Source organism: Lithobates pipiens, unplaced genomic scaffold, assembly GCF_037356315.1.
Source record: "Lithobates pipiens isolate NorthernLeopardFrog02 unplaced genomic scaffold, aLitPip1_a1.2 Scaffold_16, whole genome shotgun sequence".
Lineage (NCBI taxonomy): Eukaryota > Metazoa > Chordata > Amphibia > Anura > Ranidae > Lithobates > Lithobates pipiens.
In genome coordinates, this window is record NW_027507748.1 from 647,903,480 (window position 1) to 647,930,815 (window position 27,336).

General features: G+C 40.0%; 1 protein-coding gene across 12 annotated transcripts in view; it reads right to left on the reverse strand.

The window, feature by feature from the left end:
* Positions 1-27,336, reverse strand: part of GRIA4 (glutamate ionotropic receptor AMPA type subunit 4) — a 478,284-nt gene that overhangs the window by 81,560 nt on the left and 369,388 nt on the right. For all 12 annotated transcript variants that reach the window (XR_013274705.1, XR_013274706.1, XR_013274704.1 and 9 more), the window contains 2 exons: positions 26,509-26,676; positions 26,317-26,421 (listed from right to left, as the gene is read on the reverse strand). Coding sequence is in view for 9 of the 12 variants with exons in the window: in XM_077484347.1 (XP_077340473.1) it covers positions 26,317-26,421; positions 26,509-26,676 (273 nt within the window). In the remaining 3 variants the exon portion in view is untranslated. The remainder of the gene's footprint in view (positions 1-26,316; positions 26,422-26,508; positions 26,677-27,336) is intronic.

Below are 27,336 nucleotides of genomic sequence, written 5' to 3' on the forward strand. Positions count from 1 at the left end.
GGTTTTGCGCCAATATTGACTGTTATTTGGAACTGTTTATAATTCCCTCTACCTTGACTAAGGCCCCTGTTCCAGCTGAAGAAAAACAGCCCCAAAGCATGATGCTCCGACCACCATGCTTCACTGGGGTATGGTGATGTGCAGTGTTGTTTTTGTGCAAACATATCTTTTGGAATCATGCCCAAAAAGTTCAACCTTGGTTTTATTAGACCATAACACATTTTCCCACATGCTTTTGGGAGACTTCAGATGTGTTTTTGCGAAATTTAGCTTGGATGCTTTTCTTTGTAACAAAAGGCTTCCGTCTTGCCACTCTACCCCATAGCCCAGACATTTGAAGAATATGGGAGATTTTTGTCACATGCACCATACAGCCAGTACTTGTCAGATATTCCTGCAGCTCCTTTAATGCTGCTGTAGGCCTCTTGGCAGCCTCCCTGACCAGTTTTCTTCTCGTCTTTTTTTTTTTTTTTGAGGGGCATCTAGTTCTTGGTAATGTCAATATTGTGCCATATTTTCTCCACTTGATGATGACTGTCTTCACTGTGTTCCATGGTATATCTAATGCCTTGGAAATTCTTTTTGTACCCTTCTCTTTACTGATAACTTTTAACAATGAGATCCCTCTGATGCTTTGGAAGCTCTCTGCAGAACATGGCTTCTGCTGTACAATGCAACTAAGAAAATATCAGGAAAGACCTACTAGAACAGCTGAACTTTATTTTATGTTTATCAGAGGCACGTTAAATAATGGTAGGTGTGTACTAACGCCTGTTTAACACGAGTTTGAATGTGATTGCTTAACGTGGTTGTAAACTGTTTTGTATGACTTATACCTATAGGTAAGCCTAGAATAAGGTTGTTGTTGTTTTCCACCCCAGCGTGTGCCATGACTGACGGCTCCCGCGCGCATGCCCCAGAAGGAACAGGGGAGAAGATGGATGCGGCTTGCAAAGGGGACAGCGCGGGCTTCATTTGCAGGCAAGTTCACATAATGGGCTAGTATGCATTGCATGAATTTGGGAATATGTTTACAGTGTTGTTGGGTCCTTAAAGGTCCTGACACTGTGAAGCTGGGCATTAATCTGGGGACTCTGTAGGTGATCTGCTATGGTATCTGGGACCTCTAACCCTCACATCCTTAACCGTTCTGCAATAAAACTTGAAAAAAGACAAACCCATTTAAGCCATAGACTAGATAAAGTCCTGGGGTGAAATGCTAGACTACCCCTGTCTCTGAAGGTGCTATCTTGCCTTTGGGGTATCAGAGGGGTGCTACAAATAAAGAGGTGGTTTTGCATTTAAATACACTTTATTTTTTATAAAAAATTGTTCAACGTTATGAATAATAAAGTGCAAAGCGCATAAGAAATATAACAGTGTTATGAAAATTCATGCAATATAAAACATAAATTCATGAACATTGCACATATCACAGTCACATAGTTACATAGTAGGTGAGGTTGGAAAAAGACACAAGTCCATCAAGTCCAACCTATGTGTGTGATTATAAGTCAGTATTACATTGTATATCTTGTATATGTTGCGGCCGTTCAGGTGCTTATCTAATAGTTTTTTTAAACTATTGATGCTCCCTGCTGAAACCACCGCCTGTGGAAGGGAATTCCACATCCTTGCCGCTCTTACAATAAAGAACCCTCTTAAACCTCTTTTTTGTATAGTCACCAGTATGGTATTTGGAAATTGACATCATATCCCCTCTCAAGCATCTCTTCTCCAGAGAGAATAAGTTCAGTGCTCGCAAGCTTTCTTCATAAGTAATATCCTCCAGACCCTTTATTAGCTTTGTTGCCTTTCTTTGTTCTCACTCCATTTCCAGTACATCCTTCTTGAGGACTGGTGCCCATAACTGGACAGCATACTCCAGGTGATGCTGGACCAGAGTCTTGTAGAGTGGGAGAATTATTGCTTTATCCCTGGAGTCCCTGGAGCCTTTTTAATGCATGCCAATATTCTGTTTGCTTTGTTAGCAGAAGCTTGGCACTGCATGCTATAAACAGAAACATGAACAAAAATAGTCCCAAAAAAACCCCAGAAAGCTCAGCTCAGAAACAGTCCTTTCTGATGAATAGAAATGGTATTTTGCAACCAGCCAATACCCAATGAAGAGCCACAGTCCGTATATAAGTGGGAATATCACCCGAAATTTAAATGTGAGGATACCCTGAGAAAGGTCACTCCACCGTTGTAAAATGGGGGGCTTACCGCATAGTTTTGACCCCAATTAAGGTGGACAAAATAGGCTTTAGTGAGCGTGATGGAACATGGGCCTACCAATGCCCCTGATGACGCCATTTATAATGAAAAGCATGGTGGAGCTAGGACGTATGCTGTGGAACTCACCACACATGTGTGGCTGATTGTGGCCATCTTGGGTATTGGTAAGAGGATTTGTTTGATGTAACTACATTGCATGTGCTATTAAAAATTATAAAATTACTATTATGTAAGTGCAATATTTTAGACCTAAATAAATGCTTTTTAGTGGATTACGCTATGGACGGTTTATCGTTCTATACATACTATATGATATACAACCTGGCGGATTGTGTCTGAGGACATGCATTCCCGAAGACAGGCAGAGCTGCCTGAAGCACCTTTCATACCAGCAATGAGAGGCTACTGATGTTCCATCACACTCACTAAAGCCTATTTTGACCACCTTAATCAAGATCAAAACTATCTAGTAAGCCCCCCATTTTACAGCATGAGGTGGAGTGACCTTTCTTAGAGGGCTTTCTCAGGGTATCCTCACATTTCAATTTCGGGTATATATGGACTGTGGCTCTTCATTGGGTACTGGCTGGTTGCAAAATACTGTTTCTATTCATCCAAAGGACTGTTTCTGAGCTTAATCTCTTCTGTTTTTTTTGGGGTACAATTGCTATTCATGTTATATGTGGAATGTTCATGAATTTATGTTTTACATTGGATGCATTTTCATAATACTGTAATATTTGTATGCATTTTGCATTGTATTATTCATAGTGCATCATTTTTTTTATATTCATTTTAATGTACTTCACCTAAGTATAGAGCTAACAGCTAATTTTCAAATCAAGGCCCGGGCGTGAAGAAATCTTTCTTGGTACACTTTATTTTTAGACTAGATCTGCTTTAACATAATATATATTGCTGGCTATAAAAAAAGTCATACTGCCACTAAAATGCATTCAAGAATTATTTTTCTAAAAGAACACTAGGGCTGTGCTTTTGTGCTGTCAATAATATCCAAAACACAGTCACTAGCAGGGTTGCCTAAGCTATTCGCAATGCAATTTAATCCATTTCATACCGCATCAACAATGACAGGCATGGCGCAGCGACTCTGTGTGTCCAACCTCAACAGACCTGGAGAAATGCTGCTGATTACAGCCCATCACAAAGATTCTACACAGATTCTGTACTGTCTTCTTATAACAATTCAGCTCTAAAACACACAAGCCATCAACATTGTGACACCTGACCTAATTTGTCTTTAGTTTAATCAACCTCAGCTTTGCTGTCAGCTGTGCAGTATATATGAACAGGGTAAGTGCATGGATATATTTCTGTTTGCATTAACCAGACCAAAATCATCATCTTTGGAAAAGAGAAGAAGAGTGGACAGACCTATCTGAGGGTTTAGAACACTATACATTCATTTCAGCCATAACTGTCATTTTAAATCTCATTGGATTCTCTTTTGAAAAAAAATAACCTTTTCCTGGTGGGTTAGATTTGAGAATTGAGGCTATTGTTTCGACTGCCAGTAGTTGAGGGAATATTGCCAGACCGAAAGACCTTGTCAACATACAACCGAAATAGCATTTTGCCTGCAAACCCCAAACTTGAAGTGAAGTTTTTCTTTAGACAGTATTAAACACCACTGAAATAACTTATCTGCCAAGTCATATAAAGACCTGGTAAACAATAACTCCAAAAATAAATGCAAATGTTCTTTGGATGACCAGAGTTTCCAGATGTGAGTAAAAATAATCTTCCATAGAACAAGTAGTCCAGGAAATCAATCTGACCTATATTATTACCTCCTGTATTATGCAATTATGGATACGTGATGGCACAATGTTTTTGGCAAATTTGTTCTTCTTTGCACTTTCTATAAGTGCCGAATTTTGCCAAAAACACTGCACTGTAGACGTGCACTACTGAAAAAAAAAAATTTTTGTTTTAGTTTCATTTACTTTTTTTATTTTTATTGGATCATTCGTTATAATCGCCATTCGTTACTTCAGATTATTCATAACTTTGGATACATTTGTATTTGTTCCATTCCATTCGTTTAGATGCAGCATTATCTTTAATTCAGATAATTCATAACTTCAGATGCATTTGTATTCGTTATGTTCCATTTGTTTAGATGCGCCATTCATTACTTTGGCTAATTTGTCATTTCAGATGCTTTTGTATTCGCTACATTTACCATACACACGATCAGACTTTTTGACAATAAACATGCAAATTAGCTGTTTTGGAGCAACATCCGACCGTGTGTACGCTCCATTGGAAAAACTTCTTTGGTTTTCATCAGACTTTTGTTGGCTGTGCGAACGGACAACAAAAGTCCGATGGAGCAAAGTCTGATCGCGTGCACAGAAAACCATAGGACTTTTGTACAAAGTACAAACAGGCATGCTCAGAACCAATGCAAAAGATCAGACAACAATACAGAAGTTGACGGAATGTGGCGGTAAAGAGCAGAAAAACCACGTGATTTGGTGAAAGTTGGCTGAAAAAGTCCTGCCGTGTGTATGCAATACAAGTTCTCGGCCGACGCCTTTTGTACAAAAATCCAAGGGAAAGTTTGTACAAAGTCCTATCGTGTGTATGAGGCTTAACAGTTACTTTAGCCAAATTTGAAAGGAAATTACCATACTTATAATTTAATAGTATATAATAATAAATAATAATAATAAAAAAATATAATAATAGTTAATAATTTAATCATAATAGAAAATACGAAAAACAAAATTATCCGAATGCAATCAATTCGTTAAACTCGTTGGATGAATAGTTTTTCATTCTTTCGGCTTTTTGTTCTTTCGGATTTTCATTCTTTCGGATTTTCGTCTATTCTGAAAATAAATTTTTGTATGCATTCGTCAAAAGATTCTTTTGTTAATTCGGATGCTTCTGAATGAACGAATATGTAAAATTGCGTCCGATTTCACATGTCTATTGTGCTGTCATGCATCTTTGTCTGCATCACATGTGGGTTAATCCCTTATAGCAGATCAAGTTCCAGAACTTTTTGAACCGTCAGTGCACCAGATTTGTGCTCCATGCAGCACTTGATTTATATCTGTCATGCTTTGTTAACCACTTCCCAACCGGCGCACGCCGATGTATGTCGGCAGAATGGCACGGACAGGCAAATGGGCATACAGATACGAGCCTTTAAATTTGCCGCCGTGCCACCACGTGCGCGCCACCAGTGGTGCACGTGCATGCTGGTCGAGACCTCCGTGAGTCCGAACACGGGTCCCGCGGACTCGATTGCTGCGGGTCTCATAGGGAGGTGCTAAAGTAAACAAGCATCTCCCTGTTCTGCCTGGCAACAGTGTCACTGATCTCTGCTCCCTGTGATAGGAGCAGAGATCAGTGATGTGTAAAACACAGCCACGGCCCCCACAGTTAGCAACACACCCCTAGGACACACTTAACCCCCAACACAGCCACCTAGTGGTTAACCCCTTCACTGCCAGTGTCATTTACACAGGAATCAGGGCATTTGTATAGCACTGATTGCTGTATAAATGACAATTGTCCCAAAAATGTGTCAAAAATTTCTGAAAGTGTCCACTATAATGTTCGCAGTCATGATAAAAATCGCTGATCGCAGCCATTTCAAAAAAATATTAATAAAAACGCCATAAAACTATCCCCTATTTAGCAAACGCTATAACTTTTGCGCAAACCAATCAATTTTTACCAAAAATATGTAGAAGTACAGTGCCTTGCGAAAGTATTCGGCCCCCTTGAACTTTTCAACCTTTTGCCACATTTCAGGCTTCAAACATAAAGATATAAAATTTTTATTTTTTGTGAAGAATCACCAACAAGCGGGACACAATTGTGAAGTGGAACGAAATCTATTGGATTTTTGAAACTTTTTTAACTAATAAAAAAATGAAAAGTGGGGCATGCAAAATTATTCAGCCCCCTTGCGTTAATACTTTGTAGAGCCACCTTTTGCTGCGATTACAGCTGAAAGTCGCTTGGGGTATGTCTCTATCAGTTTTGCACATGGAAAGACTGAAATTCTTGCCCATTCTTCCTTGCAAAACAGCTCGAGCTCAGTGAGGTTGGATGGAGAGCGTTTGTGAACAGCAGTTTTCAGCTCTTTCCACAGATTCTCGATTGGATTCAGGTCTGGACTTTGACTTGGCCATTCTAACACCTGGATACGTTTATTTGTGAACCATTCCTTTGTAGATTTTGCTGTATGTTTGGGATCATTGTCTTGTTGGAAGATAAATCTCCGTCCCAGTTTCAGGTCTTTTGCAGACTCCAACAGGTTTTCATCCAGAATGGTCCTATATTTGGCTGCATCCATCTTCCCCTCAATTTTAACCATCTTCCCTGTCCCTGCTGAAGAAAAGCAGGCCCAAACCATGATGCTACCTCCACCATGTTTGACAGTGGGGATGGTGTGTTGAGGGTGATGAGCTGTGTTGCTTTAACGCCAAACATATCGTTTTGCATTGTGGGCAAAAAGTTCGATTTTGGTTTCATCTGACCAGAGCACCTTCTTCCACATGTTTGGTGTGTCTCCCAGGTGGCTTGTGGCTTGTGGCAAACTTTAGACGAGACTTTTTATGGATATCTTTGAGAAATGGCTTTCTTCTTGTCACTCTTCCATAAAGGCCAGATTTGTGCAGTGTACGACTGATTGTTGTCCTATGGACAGACTCTCCCACCTCAGCTGTAGTTCTCTGCAGTTCATCCAGAGTGATCATGGGCCTCTTGGCTGCATCTCTGATCAGTCTTCTCCTTGTCTGAGCTGAAAGTTTAGAGGGACGGCCAGGTCTTGGTAGATTTGCAGTGGTCTGATACTCCTTCTGCCAAGCTCCCTGTAGTGCTGATGGTGATGGCACTGGCAGCAATGGTGGTGGTGACATCATCATGAGCTTTGGCCTCCTGACATGTTTCCTGCTGCATGGCCAGGATCTCCAGCTTTGGCTGCACAAATGTATGTGCACTGGGAACCCCTTTGGCCTGCCCTCTTCCATAAAAGTTACCAATGGGCAGCATGTTACCAGCAGCAGAGGCAGAGGTGGTAGCGCCACTTTTGCTATGAATTGTGCTGCTGGTTCTAGGAGGTAAATCCTGGAACAGCTGGTGACATGCAAATGTCTGCTGTTTGCCAGGCTCTTTACCACCAGCAGGGAGGTGAGCTGAGCTCAGAGGGCGCAGAGACAGAACGTCCCACCTGCTGCTCATGTACACGGCTCATAGCTCTCCCTCTCCCAGCAGCACTCTTACTGCTTTTTTGGCCTTGTTTGCTGCTAATTTTTCCTTTAAAAGTTAGAAAAATGTAGACAAAAAAAATATGATTTTGATTGCAGTAAACTAACACCAAAATCACCAAATGTACAAAAAAATATTATACAAACAAAAAATAACAAAATATTAACTAACTGAAACAAGAAATGAAAAAAAAAATGATCTCTCAAAACCAACCAAAAAACGAATAAAACCAGAAACTAAACATTAAGAGATGATACACTTGCAAACTACAACAGATATAAACTAAAATGAACAATGAAAAACTAAGGATTGCAAAGATATTCGCTCAGATGCACAGACAAATAATCGTGTGATCTGCTCCACTACACTAACTAACCCACAAAGGGATGTCACATGATCGGGCCTGCCCTGTAGGCCTCAGCAGCAGAAGAAAACCTCTGATTGGTCAACTAAGTCACATGTTGTTTCCATAGTAACGAAATTTGGACATATTGTCATATTGAGGTATATATTTTTTCCTTTAAATTCATTGTAAAGAACGTTCGTACAAGTTAACGAACCTAACGACAATTCGTATTTCGTACGAATTGAAATCGAATTTCGGACACGAAATACGAAGTATGAATTAATTCTAACACAAACCGGAACGGAACGAAACAAATTTATTGACGGCGCCCATGTCTAGAAATTATTGCTAGCGGCTGCTATAGCTGCTAGCAGTAATAACTTTCTTCTCCAGGCATGGGACGGCTTCCGTCCCCCCCCCCCCCCCCCCCACCTGGAGAAGACAATTGCTGACTCCCGTCAACACTGTCTGTGTCGATGGGGGAATCATGCACTTTTCTTTCCTGCAACAAAGAAATTCACACTGTATATGGCTTGCTTAATGATAAATATGCTGTTTGCAAGCTATTTTTCCACAGAGCTTAGTGGATGTGGTGAAATTTCATTTTCCAAAGAATACCCAATCATATGCAAGGAGAATACAAAAAAAAAAAACCCTGCAATTTAGCTTGTGCAGGATTGGATGATGGAAGTCAGCAGAGTTTCACCTCATTCACTAAAACTCTGTGGAAAAGTCCTTTACAAAGTGAACAGTCTATTTGATTTTAGTAAATCGTCTTCACTGAATACACCTTTTCACACCCTTGTATGTAAGTGCTAAGTAACATCTCTGTTCAGTTACTTTTATAAACCATGCCATCACAGATTTATAACTGCTGTATAAATGCTGAACTGCTACTTTCTGGGCTTTTTATTTTTGCTTTTATCTGTACAACATTTTTATTTTAAATAACTATCCTCAGCCTACGCTTTCAAGGTTATCTTAATGTAGAAAATGACCTAAAAATGTCAGGCGGACAAGGTCAGGAAAAGACTTGCCACATTCTTTCAGTGCTTGAAGATGTTAATGCCCAGAAGAAAGGAATGCATAAAACATTGCCCATAGCCAATCCTTGTCTGGAAGTTGCATTTTCAAAAGCTTGTTTAAATAAAGACATCCAAGACAAAAGCCCCATTCCTCCTTCCACAGTTATCATCGTGGAGGTCTTGGTCACACAGTATACGAGTCACTGAATTATTTATGTTGCATAATTGAATGTAAAGGCTGTATTAATGGTTTGAATGCAACGGGTAAGTGTTTGCAAAACATGTATTTTACAGCTTAACTGTACTCATAAGCATAATTATATAAATGCCCTTGAATTGATGGTCAAAACAGAGCAAGCCAGAAGCAAGGACAGTATAAGGATTATGCAAGGATCTAATGCAATGCTCATATGCATATAACATACAACCACTAAAGGGCAGCTACAAGGGCTGTCAGTGTCAACTCCCATTAAACAAGCTAGATGCCTGACTGAGCCGCCTCTGGTTCCAAAACTTTTTGATTCACCTACCTGGAAAAAGCACGCAACAAGTGAAATATAAAAGTCAAAACTTGTGTTATGCATGAGTAATGTACAACGTTTAGTTACATACAGAAACCAGAATTCAACTGTCATGATATGTAATTGGTTGCTATTGGTTATTGTACTTGGCAAGTCATCATTGCTCCTCAGTCTCTGCTTATCAACTCATATTTTTGCCTGCAAACTCACTGAGACACTCTAAATATTCTAGCCCAGGGCTGGCAGTCCAGTTAGGATAAGGTTTTGTATTATAAACTATTATTATACAAGATCTACATAGAGCCAACAGTTTGCACAGCACTTATATAAAGAGAGACAGTACAGTTACAATGCAATTCATGACAAGAGGGTTAGGAGGGTCATACTTGTGATAGCTTACAATCTAGGTTGGAGAAGCAAGTGGTACAAAAGGTAAAGACTGTGTGGGGATGAGTTGAAGAAGAAAGAAGAATTCAGTTCTTATGCAGAAGTGTGATATGCTTCCCCAAAGTTATGAATTTTTGGGGATCACATAAAGATGGACAGAGTAGAAGATACCTGGACAGATTGGGATAGAGGGTTCATGAGGATGGGAGAGACTTTGGCGAAATCCTGAACACAAGCATGAAAGAAGAAAGAATGGGAGCTAGAAAGCAGGAGGTCTTGGGTGGAGCAGCGAGGGCGGTTTGGCCAATATTTTAAGGCAAAATTGATAATGTAGTTCAGGGTTGTAAATGGCTTTGAATGTTCGTATTTTGAATTTTATTTGTTGGACAATCCAGACAGACTTGGATAGAGACTTCCTGAGGATGGGAGAGACTTTGGTGAAATCCTGGACACAGGCGTGGTAGGAGGAAGCAAGAAAGTTAGAAAGCAGGAGGTCTTGGGAGGAGCATGGAGGGTGGTTTAATATTTTAAGACAGAATTGGTGATGTAGTTCAGGGCAGACTTGTAAATGGCTTTGCATGTTGTTGTTCGTATTTTAAATTTTATTTGTTGGACAATCGGAAACCAGTAGAGAGACTGGGATTGGGGGGGGGGGGTGGTGGTGAGGAGGGTGGATACTGGTAAAGGTAGATGAGTCTGACAGCAGCATTCACGATAGACTGAAGGGGGTAGTAGAGGAAGCCCAATAAGGAGGGAATTGCAATAGTCAGCTTGGGGGTTTCCCCATTGGTTTTGGAAATTTCATGGAATTGGATTTGAGCCCAAAAAGACAGGATTACACCTAGTACTCTAGCATGAGGGGAGGGACTGAGCTCAGTTTTAGAAAGATTTCATTTTATGGTATGACATCAATACTTTATATTTCAGTTTGTAAGTTAGTAATGCAAGAGGAGACTGAAAGATAGATTTTGGAGTCATCAGCATAGAGGTTGTATTGGAAGCCATCGGATGTTATCAAGTGACCAAAAGAGGACAGAGGGCCTCCAGGGACCCCTAGAGCAAGAGGAAGTGAAGAAGAGAAGACAGAGTTTTAGGTGACATGGAAGAAACACTTTGATATGTAGGAGGATAACCTGGATGGAAGAGATATTGGAGGTCAACGGAGTGGAGGTTTTTGGAGGAGGAGCAGGTGGTCCACTGTATCAAAGGTAGCAGAAAGGTCTAATAGATCAAGTATGGAGTAATGACCACAGGTTTTAGCAGTTAGTACATTGCTAGTGAGTAGAGTAGTTTCTGTAGAACAATTGAATGACAGAATGAATCACAGACTGTAAGGGGTCAAGAAGGTTGTTGTCAGTGAAGTAGCAGCTAAGAAGGATGTAGACTTGGTGAGGTAAATTGGAGCAAGGAGATTGGTCTTAAGTTATTCAGGCTGGCGGGGTCCAGAGAGGGATTTTTAGGTATGTAGGTGGCCAGTGGATGCTTTGGGGGGGGAGTGTAGGTTTTATAGGGGAGGGGAATGTGCCAGTAGAGAGGGAGAGGTATGAGCTAGAGAGAGAGCATAGACCAGAGCACGGGGGTAGCTGTAGTCGTTGCAAGAGACCTCCTCCAGAAAACACAGACAGGGTCAAAAGAGGAAAGTACTTAATGTAGTAATAGACATGGCATTTTAGGTAGAAGGATATCTAAACAGTGGAGGTCTTATCATGAATTGTTTCAATCTTTTTTAAAATGGTTGGCAATTTCCCCAGCAGTGAGTGAACTAGTGTATGGGGGTGGTGGGGGACAAAGTAGAGAGTAAAAGGTAGAGAAGAGCCAATGAGGACTGGTTGACATGGTCCTAATGGGAGTGACAAAATAGGATGGCAAGAAACCCAGTTGCAAGAAATGTATTTGGTGTAACTGCATGCATTGCCAAAGCTTTTTTTCAGTTTTGGATAGAGTAGGGAAAGGTTAGACCTACTGTCAGTATATCATGCTTTATTGCAGGGATTTACCAATGCTTATTGTCCCAGAAACGCAAAGGAAATTATAAGGATAGTTGGGGGTTTGCCTGTAAATAAATATTACTCTTTTGTTATCAGGGTCCAGTGGAACTCAGTGAATCCTCCAGAGGTTTTTAGTTGTTCCACTGCCTTTTGACCTCCTCCTGATAGTGCCTGCATAGTTCTGGGTTATATTTAAACCCATTCCTCCTACTGGCCCCCAATGTATAGGGCACTCTAGCAACTGATCCCACTCTATCAACTACTTCTTTCCACCAACCCCCATTGTAAGGGGACTTCTTCCCACTAAACCCAATGTAAGGGGAACGCTTCCCACTGACCACCACTAAAAGGGACTTTCTCTCCACTAACCACCAATGTAAGGGGACACTTTTCCACTTCGATCATCTTATCTTAGATTGTAAGCTCTAACAAGCAGGGGGAGCTCTGACTCCTCTTGTAACAAATTGTAGTGTAACTGCCTTTCTTCATTTTGTAAAGGGCTGCGCAAACTGTTGGCGCTATATAAATCCTGTATAATAATAATAATCTTACTTATCACACTAACGCACTATAATCTGTAGACAATAATTTTAGCAGGGGTTCCCTGGGACCTGAATATTATTTTAAGGATCCCTCTAGAGTAAAAAGGTTGCAAAAGAATGCTTTAAATCAATGTAGGGAGAATAGCCAGGCAAATTCAAATTGAGTGAATGATAGAAAAACAAAACAAAAGCAGAATTAACCCATGTGAAAACTGCATGTCCGAGCCATCAGTGACACAGGCAGCTGAGGTTATATGAAAATCTCAACTTGTTCTGTAAAGTTGAGCTTGGCCCCGCCTGCTAATCTCTTGAACCGAAAGGTCGATAAATCTAATTGCCACTTTAACCACTTCCCACCCGGTCACTGCATATGTACGGCTGGGTGGGTGCTCTGTCCCTCAGAAGGAGAGGGATCGCGCATGCAGTCCAGCACAGCAGTGCGATCCAGATGTGCTGGTGTCACCTGGACGATTGGCAGGAGGGATCTGTGATTGGCCCTCCTGATCACATGACGGCCATGTCCAATCACAGTCATCATGTGATGTAAATAGAGACCTGGTTGCTAGGCTCAGGTCTCCTCTCCTCTCCTCACACATTAGTTGTCGGTGAGGAGAGGAGAGTGGATCGCTGCAGCCAGCTGGTGATCAGTGTGTATGAGCTGTTTTTTTACAGCTTTTTACACACTGATCATCAGCATAGTAACACAGTGTAAAACACATGTCCCCAAAAACTCTCGTCCCCCACATATGTCCAAGTAAAATCACACATTCCAATGATTATCTGCACACATATGACTGTGATCACCTGCGCACATCTGTACATGATCATTTACGTACATCTGTCCACACCATAACCAATTATTATACACTTAACAGGATTTTGTTTACCAAAGACATGTAGCAGAATACAATTTGGCTTAAATTTATGACAAAATTTGATTTTATTGGAAATAGAATAAAGAAAATATAGTTTTTTCCAAATTTCTGCTCTTATATTGCAAAAAAAATAAAAATGGAGTTGTGAATAAATACCACCAAAAAAAGCTCTATTTGTGCAAACAAAATGATAAAAAATTTCATTTGGGTACAAAATAGAATGACCGCACAATTGTCATTTAAATTGCGAGAGCGATGAAAGTTAAAATTTGGCCTGGAAGGGAAGGGGGCGAAAGTGCCCGGTATTGATGTGGTTAAGGACAAAAAAGAAAGATTTAGGTTTAAAAGTAAAGCTTGCTATTTACAGAAAAGGATAATATTTGTAGATAAGATTATTTGTTTATATCATTGGATCTATTGGTTATTTAGTTTTGTTAATCTTTGTAACCGAAAGGCGACCACTCTTTGTTCATTATTTATAGTTGCTCAATTTGCACAATTAATTACTTCTGAATCATGTATCTAAACATAATGCAGATTATAATGTGAATGTTTATAGTCTTCTGTAACTGGATGATGGACTTATTTTGTTTAATTGTGAACTGCCATCTTCGAGTCACGTCCTACTGTAGCCATCCCCAGCCCCCACTGCAGAAGCAGCATCGATGCAATTTCACCATGACTCCCTGCTCTCTTGGCCACAACTGTCAATGCATATAAAAGTATTGACAGTGACACATTCAGGCATGCTCCATCACCCCTCCCATGTCCTTCCTCCATTGACTCACTGATGAGGATTGAATACAACACATAGCTAGGGGCATGCTATAAGTAAATTAAAAAGAGAGAAGAATTCTTGCAGATTCAGAGTAAAACTGGATTTGCTCTACAATTAACCTCTTAGATGCTACACACGAATGATCTGTTCTTATAGGAATACTCTTACCCAAATTAGAAAAATAAAATAAACTATAAAATATTTACACTGCACAAAAATTGCTTTACTTGTTTTATATATATATATATATATATATATATATATATATATATATATATATATATATATATATATATATATATATATATATATATATATATATATATATATGTATATGTTTGAGAAAGACATTTTCTCATATATTTCTCATATATTTATGAGAAAAATTGCTTTACTTTCTCATATATTTATCATAAACAAATAATACACAAATAATAAACTGTAACCCAGAATATATGCTTAGTTCTCATACACACTTTCTCACTTAAATTTCTGTAGTCCACAAAAGGACCATTGTGTTGTTTACTTAATGGGATTAGATAAGACTGTGTTTTTGTAAATGCACTAAAAATGCGGCAAAATGCGCAATGCATTTTTTTCTTGATGGCACCCCAAACACGGGTAGTAGTCCTGCATTCTGGGGCTTGACAAAAGCTGTGAAAATGCACCAAAACATGGAACACATCATGCACTTGGCTCAGTGCTAATAAAAGGTGCTTGAGCTACTTCCCTATGCTGTTGTGCGATAAAAGTGGCAAAAAACATGCTAAAAAAAGCAACGCATTGTACATGTGTGAATGAGGCTTAAAGCTGAACTCAAGGCAAACAGATAAATACACTGATGAAAAACATATATGGCAGCTGTTTTACCTGCCAAACAATATGTATTTCTGTCCATCCAGTTGTGAGATTTACGTAGCTCTACCCCCTACATGCAGAACGGGCAGTGGAAGCAGAAAACTAATAAGGTCATCCCTCTCCCATATCCTCATGTTCCTTGTCAGTACATTTGCAGCAGCACCCCTCAGTGGCTCCCAGTCTTGTCCCTCTGTAAGGGGGCTTGTGAATAGCTAGTAATAGTTCCAAGAGCACAATTCTTTGCTCCTCTTCTTCTCCTACCAAAACAACAATCCACCTGCTGGAGGTTTTAACTGTCCACCATCTCGGGTCCATCTCCATGCCAGAGGCCTCCTCACGACATTCCCTCCCGGTGATTGACCCAGAAAATTAGGATTTCCACACTGTTATTTTCAGATGGCATTATAGTCACATTACTTAGACATAATTCTGAGGTCACTTGATAGCATTTTGTCAATCATATATAGTGGACGAACCCCAGCTGTCACATGTGAAAGTAGCACACAGTACATTTCAGTAAGCCATCTTTCCTACTGTCTCTCCTCCTGGGGTCATCAGTACTCACTAAAAAGGGTCTTGGTTTGCCTTAGGCTGTCTTTGTCCAGCTCACTGCACTTTGCATGTAGTCTTTCTGAGACAAGATCACTGCAATAACCTCTGACTTAAGTACACTTTTCCCAGAGGGTTAGCCTCACTCCGGGAAACACTTGGCCTGGCCTAAAAGGCCTTTTGTGACCCACTTTAGCCTCATCCACCAGGATGTGCTCTTCCGGGTGTAGGTCTACCTCACCCTGTCCTCCAGCCCTGTCCAGGGCCTCAATTTGCTGGCTACATCTGCCTTGATGGTGGTGCCTCTGGCTTCCATTCCCCTGCACTAGGACTTCTCCCAACCTGGCTTATATGTGGGTACTGATTTACTAATTATATCACTAGAGGAGTGCTCTAAGTAAGAAGGACCTAGCACCTGATGACATCGCTCCCTGTAACCAGACACTATTCTGGGACAGAGCCACCTAGTGGCAGACTAACTGCACCCGCTTGAACCTCCTTCTTCCAATTTTAAGTGATTGTAAAGGCTTGTTTTTTTTTTTTTTTAAATAACAAACATGTTATACTTACCACCTATGTGCAGTTGGTTTTGCACAGAGCAGCCCAGATCCTCTCTTCTCGGGTCCCTCATTGCTGATCCTAGTCCCTCCCTCCCTTGAGCACCAGCTTGCTACAGGGGTCACCCAAGCTGAGTCAGAGCTCTGTGTATCCATTCAGACATGGAGCCCTGGCCTGGCCCTGCCCCCTCTCTCCCCTGATTGGCTGACTGACTTGGATTGACAGCCATGGGAACCAATCAGGAGGAGTGTTCTGGATGGCTTAGGAGATCGTGGACATTGCTGGAGAAAGAAGGAGTTCAGGTAGTCAATTGCAGGGTGCTGGGGAGACTGCTACACACAGAAGGTTTTGTATCTTAATGCACAGATGCATTAAGATACAAAACCTTCTGCCTTTACAACTCCTTTAAAGTAGTTGTAAAGCCTTTACAACCACTTTTTGCTACAAGTAAGCCTATAATAAGGCTTACCTGTAGCTACCCCAGATATCTCCTAAACCCACGGTTTAGGAGATATCCCCTGTATCTGCATGTGCCAACGTCATCGGCACATGCGCACTGAAGCAACGGCACATATGTGCTGTTGCTTCAGTTAGACTGTACCGTTACCGGCACAGTCTAGTGACAACATCGAGGCTCTGGCCAATCAGTAACTCCGGGAGAGATGTTGCCCCAAAGACCGCTGTGGCAGCTTCGATCTAAGGTAAGTAATACAAAATGAGCTAGTACACTATGCATACTAGCTCATTATGCCTTTGTCTTGCAGTTTTTTTTTTGTTTGTTTCATGGGTTTACAACCACTTTAAGAGCTGCTGTAAAGAGGACCACAAGAAGCTGATATGAAGTCAATCTCAGGTTCTTACACTAACTGCATTTAAAAAAAATACATTTAATGAGTTAAAATCAATACAGTGCTGCATTATTTTTGTCTTTTGTATATGTTAAGCTTTAATAAAAATCTGTCAAAATATGTGGAATATACAGGAAATGCTAGTTGCCTAGATGTTATACTGGCTCTGAAAGTAAGCAGCAAATGAATTCATGCAGAAGCCAGAACCCCACATTTAAATACTTCCGAATACAAAATGATCAGCATAACAGCCAGGTAACTAGCATTTTTAGAATGAAGTCAGCAATGACAGCTCTTAGCACTACTGTCATGATCTTCTTAGCCACTAAAGGGCCAGCCGCCGCATTTATACTGTGGCAGGTTGGCTCTCCTGGGCAAATTGCATAAGTTATATGTCAGCCGCTTTAAGACCACTAGGGAGCGTGCACCAGCGGTGCAAAGACGGAGCCGTTGCGTGAGCCCAACGGCCGCGATGTCCACCAGGCACTCATGATCGCTCCTGAGAGAGACAGTACGGAGATCTGTCAATGTAAACAGACAGATCTCCGTTCTGTCAGGGGAGAGGAGACAGATCTGTTGTTCATTCTAAGTATGAACAACGATTGGTCTCCTCCTCCAGGCAGTCTCATCCCCCCACAGTTAGAATCAATCCATGGGACACACATTTAACCCCCTTGATTGCCTCCTAGTGTTAACCCCTTCCTTGCCAATGACATTTATACAGTAATCAGTGGCTATTTTTAGCTCTGATCGCTGTATAAGTGTCAATGGTCCCAAAAAAGTGTCAAAAGTGTCTGATCTGAATATTGATGATGAATATATAACAATACGTAATGTGTGTATTCTATCTTATTGTACTGTTTTATTGATTTGTTAACAACTGTAAGCTCAATAAAAATGTATTGAAAAAAGTGTCCAATCTGCAATGTCACAGTCCCAATTTACAATCGCAGATCGCCGCTATAACTAGTAAAAAAATGCCATAAATATATCCCCTATTTTGTAGACGCTATAACTTTTGCGCAAACCAATCAAAATACGCTTATTGTGTTTTTTTTTACCAAAAAATATGTAGAAGAATACATATTGGCCTAAACTGAGGAAGAAATGTTTTTTTTTTATATTTTTTGGGGGGATGTTTATTATAGCAAAAAGTAAAAAATATTGCTTTTTTTTCAAACTTGTTGCTCTTTTTTTGTTTATAGAGCAACAAATTAAAACCACATCAAATACCACCAAAAGAAAGCTCTGTTTGTAGGGAAGAAAAAGGACAAAAATTTTGTTTGGGTACATCATTTGTCGCAATTTGACGCAATTGTCAGTTAAAGTGACACAGTGCCGTATCGCAAAAAATGGCCTTGCCATTAAGGGGGCAAATCTTTTCGGGTTTGAAGTGGTTAAAGCCCAATTGCAGCCAAAATGTTTTCTGTATGGTGTTGGGTAGAATGGGGACAGTGTTAACATTTGTTTTTAGGTTTTCATTTCTGCCTTTGATGTGATTTCCTCTCACTTCCTGTTCTGTCTTACTTCCTTACTTCCTTTACTTCCTGTCATCACCTAGACAGGAAGTAAAGGAAATATCCCCAATAAAATCTTGGCAGAGGTGCTACCCTTTCCCATCTCTGATTGAAAACATGCTTTTACTGCTGGATGTGTAGAGATGTTTCCTCACTTAAATGGACAGGAAGTGAGGAGCAATCTGCCAAAAGGGGAAAGCAACAAAAATACGGCAGAGGTTTAACCCTTCCACACTCTATAAAAATTGCAAAAAGGAATTATCTGTGGAGGCTATACCCAAAAAGGCAAGCAGAGGGGAAATGACTAGTCACCAGTATTGCCTGTAGGTTCCCCACAGCTGATATTTTCCCATTACCGAAAAGAATGCCTTGCTCAGCACTGTGTCTGTGTGGGGGCAGCCAACATGGTAGAGGATTAGGGTTTTGCTTCCTAATGTCAAAGTTGCCCCTCAATTATCTGATAATTGGTGTGGTAATATTCAAGAAGCAGTACGAGTGGTGGAGGAAGCACAGATCCATTGAAGCGGAAGCAGGGGGATCCTTGCACTGCAGGTTATTAGGTACAGCTTTCTCTCCAGCAAGGAAAATGCTAAGAAGCACAGCAATGACATCACTAGCATTGTGAGATTAGAAGTCAGAGACAGCAGTGCCTTAGGTTATTTTACCCTTAAGACATGCAGCTATGTGGCCCAAGGCACAGAAGAGCCCAGGTACAAGAAGTGCACTGCTATTTTTAGGAGAAATTCATGCAAAAAGCTGACTCTTAGGTACATTTACATTTCTGGATTTTTCCTTTAAAGTATAACTAAAGGCAAAACTTTTTTTTTTTCATTTTGGATAAAGTGGAAAGGGATTAGAATGCTTGTCAGTTTTTATTGCTGTCCCATGGTACCTTGCTGCTTGCAAACAGAGATTCCTGTACGGACTCCACCTCCTGAAACTCCTCCTTTCCACCTCTGCAGTTTAGAAAGGAGGCTCTGTGAAATGTGTCACACAGCAGTGCCTACTCAAAGGGCATAGTCAACATAAGTCACACAATTCAAGGAAGTAATTCTGTAGGAATCTTTGCAAAGTAAGTTTACAAACCTCAAGATCATTCAGGTTAAAAGGGGTAGGCTAGAAATAATTAAAATTCAATTTGACAATGAATATAATGATTTTAACTTTTACCACAAATATGCTTGAACAATAGACTTTTCATGAGTATGAGTAGTTTGCCAGTTCTTAAAAAGGATATTGGGGAACTGGAGAAAGTGCAGAGAAGGGCAACCAAACTGATAAGAGGCATGGAGGAGCTCAGCTATGAGGAAAGAAGAGTTGTGAAAATGTGGAATAGACTCCCTGCAGAGGTAGTTCTGACCAGCTCAGTAGATTGCTTTAAGAAAGGCCTGGATTATTTCCTAAGCGTACATAATATAACTGGGTACTAACATTTAAAGGTAAAGTTGATCCGGGGAAAATCCAATTGCCTCTCGGGGGATGAGGAAGGAATTTTTTTCCCCTGCTTCAGCAAATTGGATCATGCTCTGCTGGGGTTTTTTGGGTATATGGGATTGTACGATACTATTATAATTTTTTTATTTATTTTTTTGGTTGAACTGGATGGACTTGTGTCTTTTTTCAACCTGACTATGTAACTATGTATTGTTTTTGCTTAAATTTGTGCGCGGGGGGAAGTGCCAAGGATAGCAACTTGAATGACATTGGCGATCCTACACCACAACATGAATCAACAATTGTACAAAAATAGATACATGAATGATCAGAAAGATATACCTAGGTGTATTGATCCTATAGCTCATGGTAACTTAATAAGATACTATATTAGTACAAGACAGGAGAATATGTCTATGAGTCTTCCAAGCATCCCATTTGCAATCAAACAGGCACATTTTATCCTGTAGAGTATATAGAATCCTTTCTATCAGCATAGCCCCATCAACCCTGTCTAATATTGAGGACAGTGGGACTGTTGGGGATTTCCAGTGTAAAGGAATAGCCCAGAAGGTCGAAACACAAATGGAATCAATTAATCCTCCCTGCGAAAGGACCCCCGGAATAGGAGCTTCAGTGAGACACATTGAAATTGTAAGATTTAAGGATTTTCCTGATATCGCTGAGGCTATAGCGGATATTTTATTCCACACAGAGGAGGGATGTCCGTACTCCCAAAATATATATTTGAAGGTACCCACAAGTGGACATCCCCAAAAACAGAGCCCATGGGTTCCTGGATAGATGGCTTGGAATTTGGAAGGGGTATAATACCACCTGGTTAATACCTTAAAGGTGGTTTCTCTAACTGCTAGAGATTTAGTGCCTTTAGGCAAATTATCTAGCATTATATCCCATTCCTAAGGAGTGAACTGTGCGCCACAGTCAACTTCCCATTTGTTCCTATAAGAATATCTTTATAGAGATCTGAAATGAGGCCCTTACCTCTAGGAGAGTCACAGCAGAGCCTTTCAAAAAATGTAATTGGGGAGGATAGATAAAGGTCATAATGTGAAATATAAAAGTGTCCAATTTGTTCTATATCTCTGAGACGTAACATTCGCCCTTTCCTCTGCCCTTGCCCTTATTGATTTCTTTGGGACCTTTTCAAGTATTAGGAAAAATTGTGATAAGCCCTTGCTGTTCCCACTACAGCCCTCTATACCACTCCCTTCCCAATTATCCTATTCCCCCTGAAATGAGTGTCTCCATTTAAATACTTAAAAGAGGTAGTAAAGAACACTCTTTCCCCCTAAGTTGATGACAATCTTAGGCCCCTATCGAGTCTTCTGTATACATGCAATGCCTGGAAGTCAGTCCCATTGGGCCCTGTGGGTCAAGTCAACCTTCTTAAAATGGTATTCCTGACAATTTTGTTCTACCGGTATTTCTTTCAACTGATGCCTGTACCTATTGCTAAATTGTTCTTCCAAAGAATTGATAAGTGCATCTCCTCTTATTTAGCAAGGTACACCTCATAGGTTGCCTAAATCAACCCTATAGTTGCCCCTCACTGGTGGTCGATTAGCTCTCCCTAATTTCTTGCTTTATTATAGAGCAGCAGTTTTTGTAACAGTGAGCTGGTGATTTGCCCAGTCACATGACAACACAGTAGCTACCCTGGAGGCAGCCCTGGTGGGAGCTCATGAAATTGGTCTTTGAATTCCAATCTCCCTGTTAATGTACCTATGCGGACATTTGTGGTCTGGAAACAGTCTAGATCACCAATTGCTCACAGTTTTTGCGGGGAAAGCCTAAATGTCCTCATATATACGCTATACCAGAGCCCCAACTCTGGCCCAGACTTGGGATTAAATTGTTGCAACACATTACATCAAGAGGTACGTTGGTTAGATTTAATACCCTAAACAAATGTGCTTAATCTGCCCCTTTGCATGTTCTTCCATTTTCTGTGGCTTTAGCATGCGGTGAGGCATCCAGTTTCCAACACTGATTAAACTATTTTCAGACTGTATAGAACAGCTGTTAGTATCACATATCCTGATCAAACCACTGTCTGCCTTGTATGGTGCTTTGGTCCCGGTACACACACCTCATATGGCCTCTCTTTTTACCAAATGGCAAGAAGGTATTCCCACACTCATTGATGAAGATTGAGGTGTATGTTTTCAACAGTGTCTACTGTTTCCTGTTGCAGCCAAGGAAAGGTCTATTCAATTTAAATTTTTACAGCGTGTAAAGGTTGTCTACCATTTAACTGTTGGTGGAACCTATATGCCCCAAATGTGGCATGGATATAAGTACCTTTATTCATGTATTCTTGACATTCCCCCATATTACAAGACTACTGAAGAGAGGCGGTTCAAATTGTTAATACTGCAGGGCATCTTACCCTGTTCTCCTTGGTATTACTGATAATATTGAGACCTCCCGTTATCTTAGATTGTTCAGTTTTTATAATGCCTTTTATGCAATGTGGGAGAATCTGTTAAAATGGAAATCTCAATATCCGCCTTCTGTGCCCACTTGGAAGACTGCAATTAATGAGGTGCTGTCCTATACCTAACTTCCTGGGGAAATTTAATTAAATCTCCTGCCCAGAATAGTCACAAGGATTTGCATGAAAGGGGGCTGACTTATGTAGTAAGCCCTCCAATCATGATCCAAGCTAGGACAACCTATGGGGCATCAGCATGAAGGGATATACTCAGAGCAGAGGGGAGGTGAATGCTCTCTTGCGGGGAGGCCAGCCATCAGGATGAGACTTGGGTAAGAAAGGGTAATTATGGGAAAGGTATGCCCTTTACTGGTAAATAAAGGTGTGTGTAGTTTTAAGGAATATACTCTGTATTCCTTCATGTAATTATTTTATTGTAACCTAATCTTTTCTTTTTTGGTGTAAGACTATAGATAGATGTTTGTGTATTAGCTAGACTAAGATACTGTAATAAATGTTATTATATTAAAAGCTTTCACTCTTGGTCAAAGAACTCTCATTTAACCCTCATCATATCGGGGAGATATGAAATCTTAAATATAATTAACGGGTAACACCTTATGTAATCTAAACCCATGTGCCCCTTATATTTTTAAATCAAAATAAGCCCCCAAAAAAATCTGAATCCCCCCCCAAAAATGTAGTATACTGAAAAAGAAAATCTTGCAATGTACAACCTGGCATAAAATTGAAAGGCTTTATGCAGCCATACACTTTTAAGCCAAGCATGCGCATCGGATGAATTTCCAGAACATGAAACTCCCAGAAATACGCACATGCACGAGTAAACTCTTATGTAAAGAAGCATTTGTATGTATAACAGGCTTTATGTGGCATGAAATACTATTATTATTATACAGAATGTATATGGCGTCAACAGTCTATTTGTTCAATCTCTTGTATTTACCAACAACACATAGAGCAAGATCCGAATTCAAAGTGAATCTAAAGCCAAAAACATTATTTCTAGTCTAGTTTTGAATAGAATGGTGAGAGTTTAGAACCCCTGTCTAGTTTTGTCAGGTTTTGATGGGCTTTGATGGTCAATTGCAATATAGTTTTAACTAAATGAATAGACTTTGCAGGCACTCCCTGTGCTTGTGAGAGTTTCTTCCAGTAACTTCGGTTTCATCCCACATTTCAAAGACATGCCATTAGGTAACTTGGTAACTCCTGCCTAAATCTTCCCTAGTATGTGTATGTATACATATGAGAAAGGGACCATAGACTGTTAGCTCCATTAAGGCAAAGACTGATGTGAATTAGCAGTATGTAAAGTGCTGAGTGAATTGCTAGTGATATATATAAATGGCTGCAATAAATAAATAAATAAAGTTTGAACCCGATCGGCATTCATTGCAGGTGCAGTTGACCTGTGTTTCACTTGCTTTAGTGACTTTTGCATTCCCATAGATTTGTACTGGGGGTAGAAGCATTTCCGAAGCGAACAAAAGTCTATCCACACGGGTCCTTACTCTTAGCAACAGTCATCATAACAAGAATACTGGAAACTCTTGCAATAAGGATACTTGTACCAGTGACATCTAAGTGGGCATTACTCTCACTTTAGAGAGATTTTCTTTCACTTCCTGCTGTGTATACTGAAAAGAAAATGAAAGTAAATCTACCCAGTGGGACACTGGAGGCCACCAAAAAAAGTGACAGGGGTTTTTACCCATTTCTTACAAAAAGTTTTGGATTTAAATAAATGTAAAATCAGAACTCTGGGTACAAAAAGCTAAACAATGACGCACTAAAATTATGTGTCTAAAAACTTTTCTAACAGTGTCCATAAGAGATGTTTTTTTTTTATAGAGACGCTGTCACCACCCAATGCATAGGAGGAGCTCATAGTAGAATAGCTGTGTTTGCCTTTTATGTTCTAAATTCGGACTGCTGGTGTTCTGCAAAGAGTGTTGATAGTCCTCCTCAACTCTGACACTTCCAGGAAGCTCTGTGTTCTAACCTGTGCGTCTTCTCCCCAGTCCAAACTGAGGAAATAAAGGGGGCAACAGCTATTCTACTGTGAGATGATTGTTTTCCTGTGTGTAGAATTAATGTTACTGAAATGCAATATCATGTGTCAGTTGTGTTACCACGCATTGTGGTAACGCACACGTTTGCCACATGTTACCACGCACTGCAGGTGACGTGAATGAAGAAAAAAAACCTATAGTTCTCACTCCCAAGGGACAGAAAATATTATGTTTCTGAGAAAGGGCAGCTCATTCCTGAAATCTGCAATTAGCTGCTGATCCTACATTGAATCAGCAGTGGCCACAATATGTATTACATACATGGCTTAATAGGTATGACTGTTTATAAGTTATGACAGTTCACTGCAAATCCAATTAGATGACAATAAAACTGCACAACAAGAACATTACCAATCAAACAGGCAAACAAAGCAAAATTGGTATCAAGAATTATTAAAAGGCAAGGGCAGGCCAAAACTGTTTTCCAGTTTTGGGTGATAGTATATAGATTATAGATTGTATCAACTTTGGTGACTCTCATAATTACATAGTCAGTCACTTAGTCAATCTGAAAAAGTCCACCTACAGTAGTTCAACTAAAAAATATATAAAAAAAATACAACAAGATAACCTCCATATACACATAGCTGATCCAGAGAAAGGAAAAACTAAAACAATAAAGCATGGCACTGGTTCCCTCATACTGAAGTCCATGGCTCCAAGTATACTCTAAAGCCTCTTACACACGATTGGATTGTTGGCCAACAAAACCGTGGAATTTTATCCGAAGGACGTTTGCCCAAACTTGGCTTGCATACACATAGCCACACAATTGTTGGCCAAAAATTACGAATGTAGTGACGTAAGACATGGTTTTTCAGCTCTTTAGCGCCACCCTTTGGGCTCCTTCTGCTAATTTCGAGTTAGTAGAGGTTTGATAAGTGATAATTCATGCTTTTCATTTCGCAATTTTCATTTCACGCTTTTCAGTTTGCGCTTTTCAGTTCGTTTCTAAATGGCTGTTCATCAACCAGATGTTGTAGAATTGGAGGAGATGACGTGTTATTTATTACTGGCCTTGGAGTTATTGCTTTGACATTATTTTTTTTGGTTGAATAATGATTTAATTTGGTATATTTTCTATATTTTTGGATGCATAGAATGCACGTTTTGGTTAAGTTCTATTGGCAGATAGCATGTCTAATTTTATTTGTTTTCTTTTTTTAATGCACAATAAAAAAATTGTGGAGAATAATACTTGGCTGTGTGTTTTACTTCAAATAACAGTTTGATAGTAGGCAGTTACATTTTAAAAAATACAATGTAAAATTGACAAGGGACACCAACATAGTTGTATCTTTTATCTTAAAAACTACGGGATAATGGGTTGTTGTGGTAACTTATAAATAAAAGAAAAAAAAAAGCATAATAATACTATTCTTGAATTCTTGATATCGCTAGAAAAAAAAAAACCTTTGAAAATTAGTTTCCAATAACTCTATCAGTATCACCAGCAAAGCAGCTTCATTATTAACCCATTCAAGAAGAAGAGAATTGTGTGCTGCAATTCACACCGCACATGTGTAAACCCAGCCTTAGGCCTCATTAACACCATTGGCCAGGGTGCGGTAAAAAAAGTGTTGAGCTGCCTGCCAAATATGAGCCATTTAAGTGAACGGGACCATGCTGCAACTACAAAAAAAATGGGCATTTAGGAAGCAGAAATACTGTCCTCTGCTTGCCTGACTGCTATTCCTCCATCCTCTGCCCTCTGAAAAGTGATCCACTGCAAAACGCTGTATGTCATGTATATGAGAAATAACTGCTTTTATTTCTATAATATAATAGAGGCTTATGCCAGAAGACTACACTCCCCATAATTCATGCAGCAGGCAGGCTAAGCTGGCAATATTGATATCAACTAAGGAACCAAGTAATTATGTCCCCGTGTACAATCTAAACCCCTCTAACTATGGCTCAGATTGACAGAGTCCATACATGATATAAAAAACAAGTAGGGGATTTATTCAACAATACTTAAAAGTAAATGATAAATTCTGGGTGGATGTATTCTTTATTTATTAATTAAGTAAATGTGTACCTACCTTTCTGAGACCTGTACTTTTTAGCTCCAAAACATCCATTGTGTAGTTGACCCTTCGACCATAATGGTCAAACTGTACATTTCCAGTTAGACCCTGTATTCGAACCTGTGATAAAATACATTACAAGTACAAAGTCAGGATCAGTGTTTAATAACCAAAACCCTGTAGGTGGCAAAGAACACTAAGAAATACCTGTTTTAATGTTCTCTCCATATCAATCCCCTGACCCCATGGAGCAGCAGGATTAGCTAGACAGTCTCCTGCATTTCCTCTTCTTGAAAGATCAACTTTTTGTCTTCTTAAATTACGAAAAGCTTCAGCCATCACAAGAACACCATCGTAAGTCAGTGCAGATGTATACTGCAAGAAAACATAGGCAGTTGGTTTACTTATAATTGGAGGAATATTATATATGTGCAAGTGTATTCAAATCATTGTTCTGTGCAGATGGCATATCTAAGGCTTTAACACACGATCCCCTGGGGGGCACCACACATCACTATATGAAATGCATATTACACTGGAACAGAGACTCCTTATTTGTCTTTATTTTTTCTCCAATGTTCCTTTAATCTATCTATCTATCTATCTATCTATCTATCTATCTATCTATCTATCTATCTATCTATCTATCTATCTATCATACAGCATATTGTCAAATGTATTGGGACGCCTGCCTTTACACGCACATGAACTTTAATGGCATCCCAGTCTTAGTCCGTAGGGTTCAATATTGAGTTGAATTCTCTAATTCATCCCAAAGTTGTTGTTCTATCGGGTTGAGGTCGGGACCCTGTACAGGTCAGTCAAGTTCCTCCCCCCCAAACTTGCTCACCCATGTCTTTATAGACCTTGTTTTGTGCACTGATGTGCAGTCATGTGGGAACAGGAAGGGGTCATACCCAAACTGTTCCCACAAAGTTGGGAGCATGAAATTGTCCAAAATGTCTTGGTATGCTGATGCCTTAAGAGTTCCCTTCACTGGAACTAAGGGACCAAACCCAACCCCTGAAAAACAAC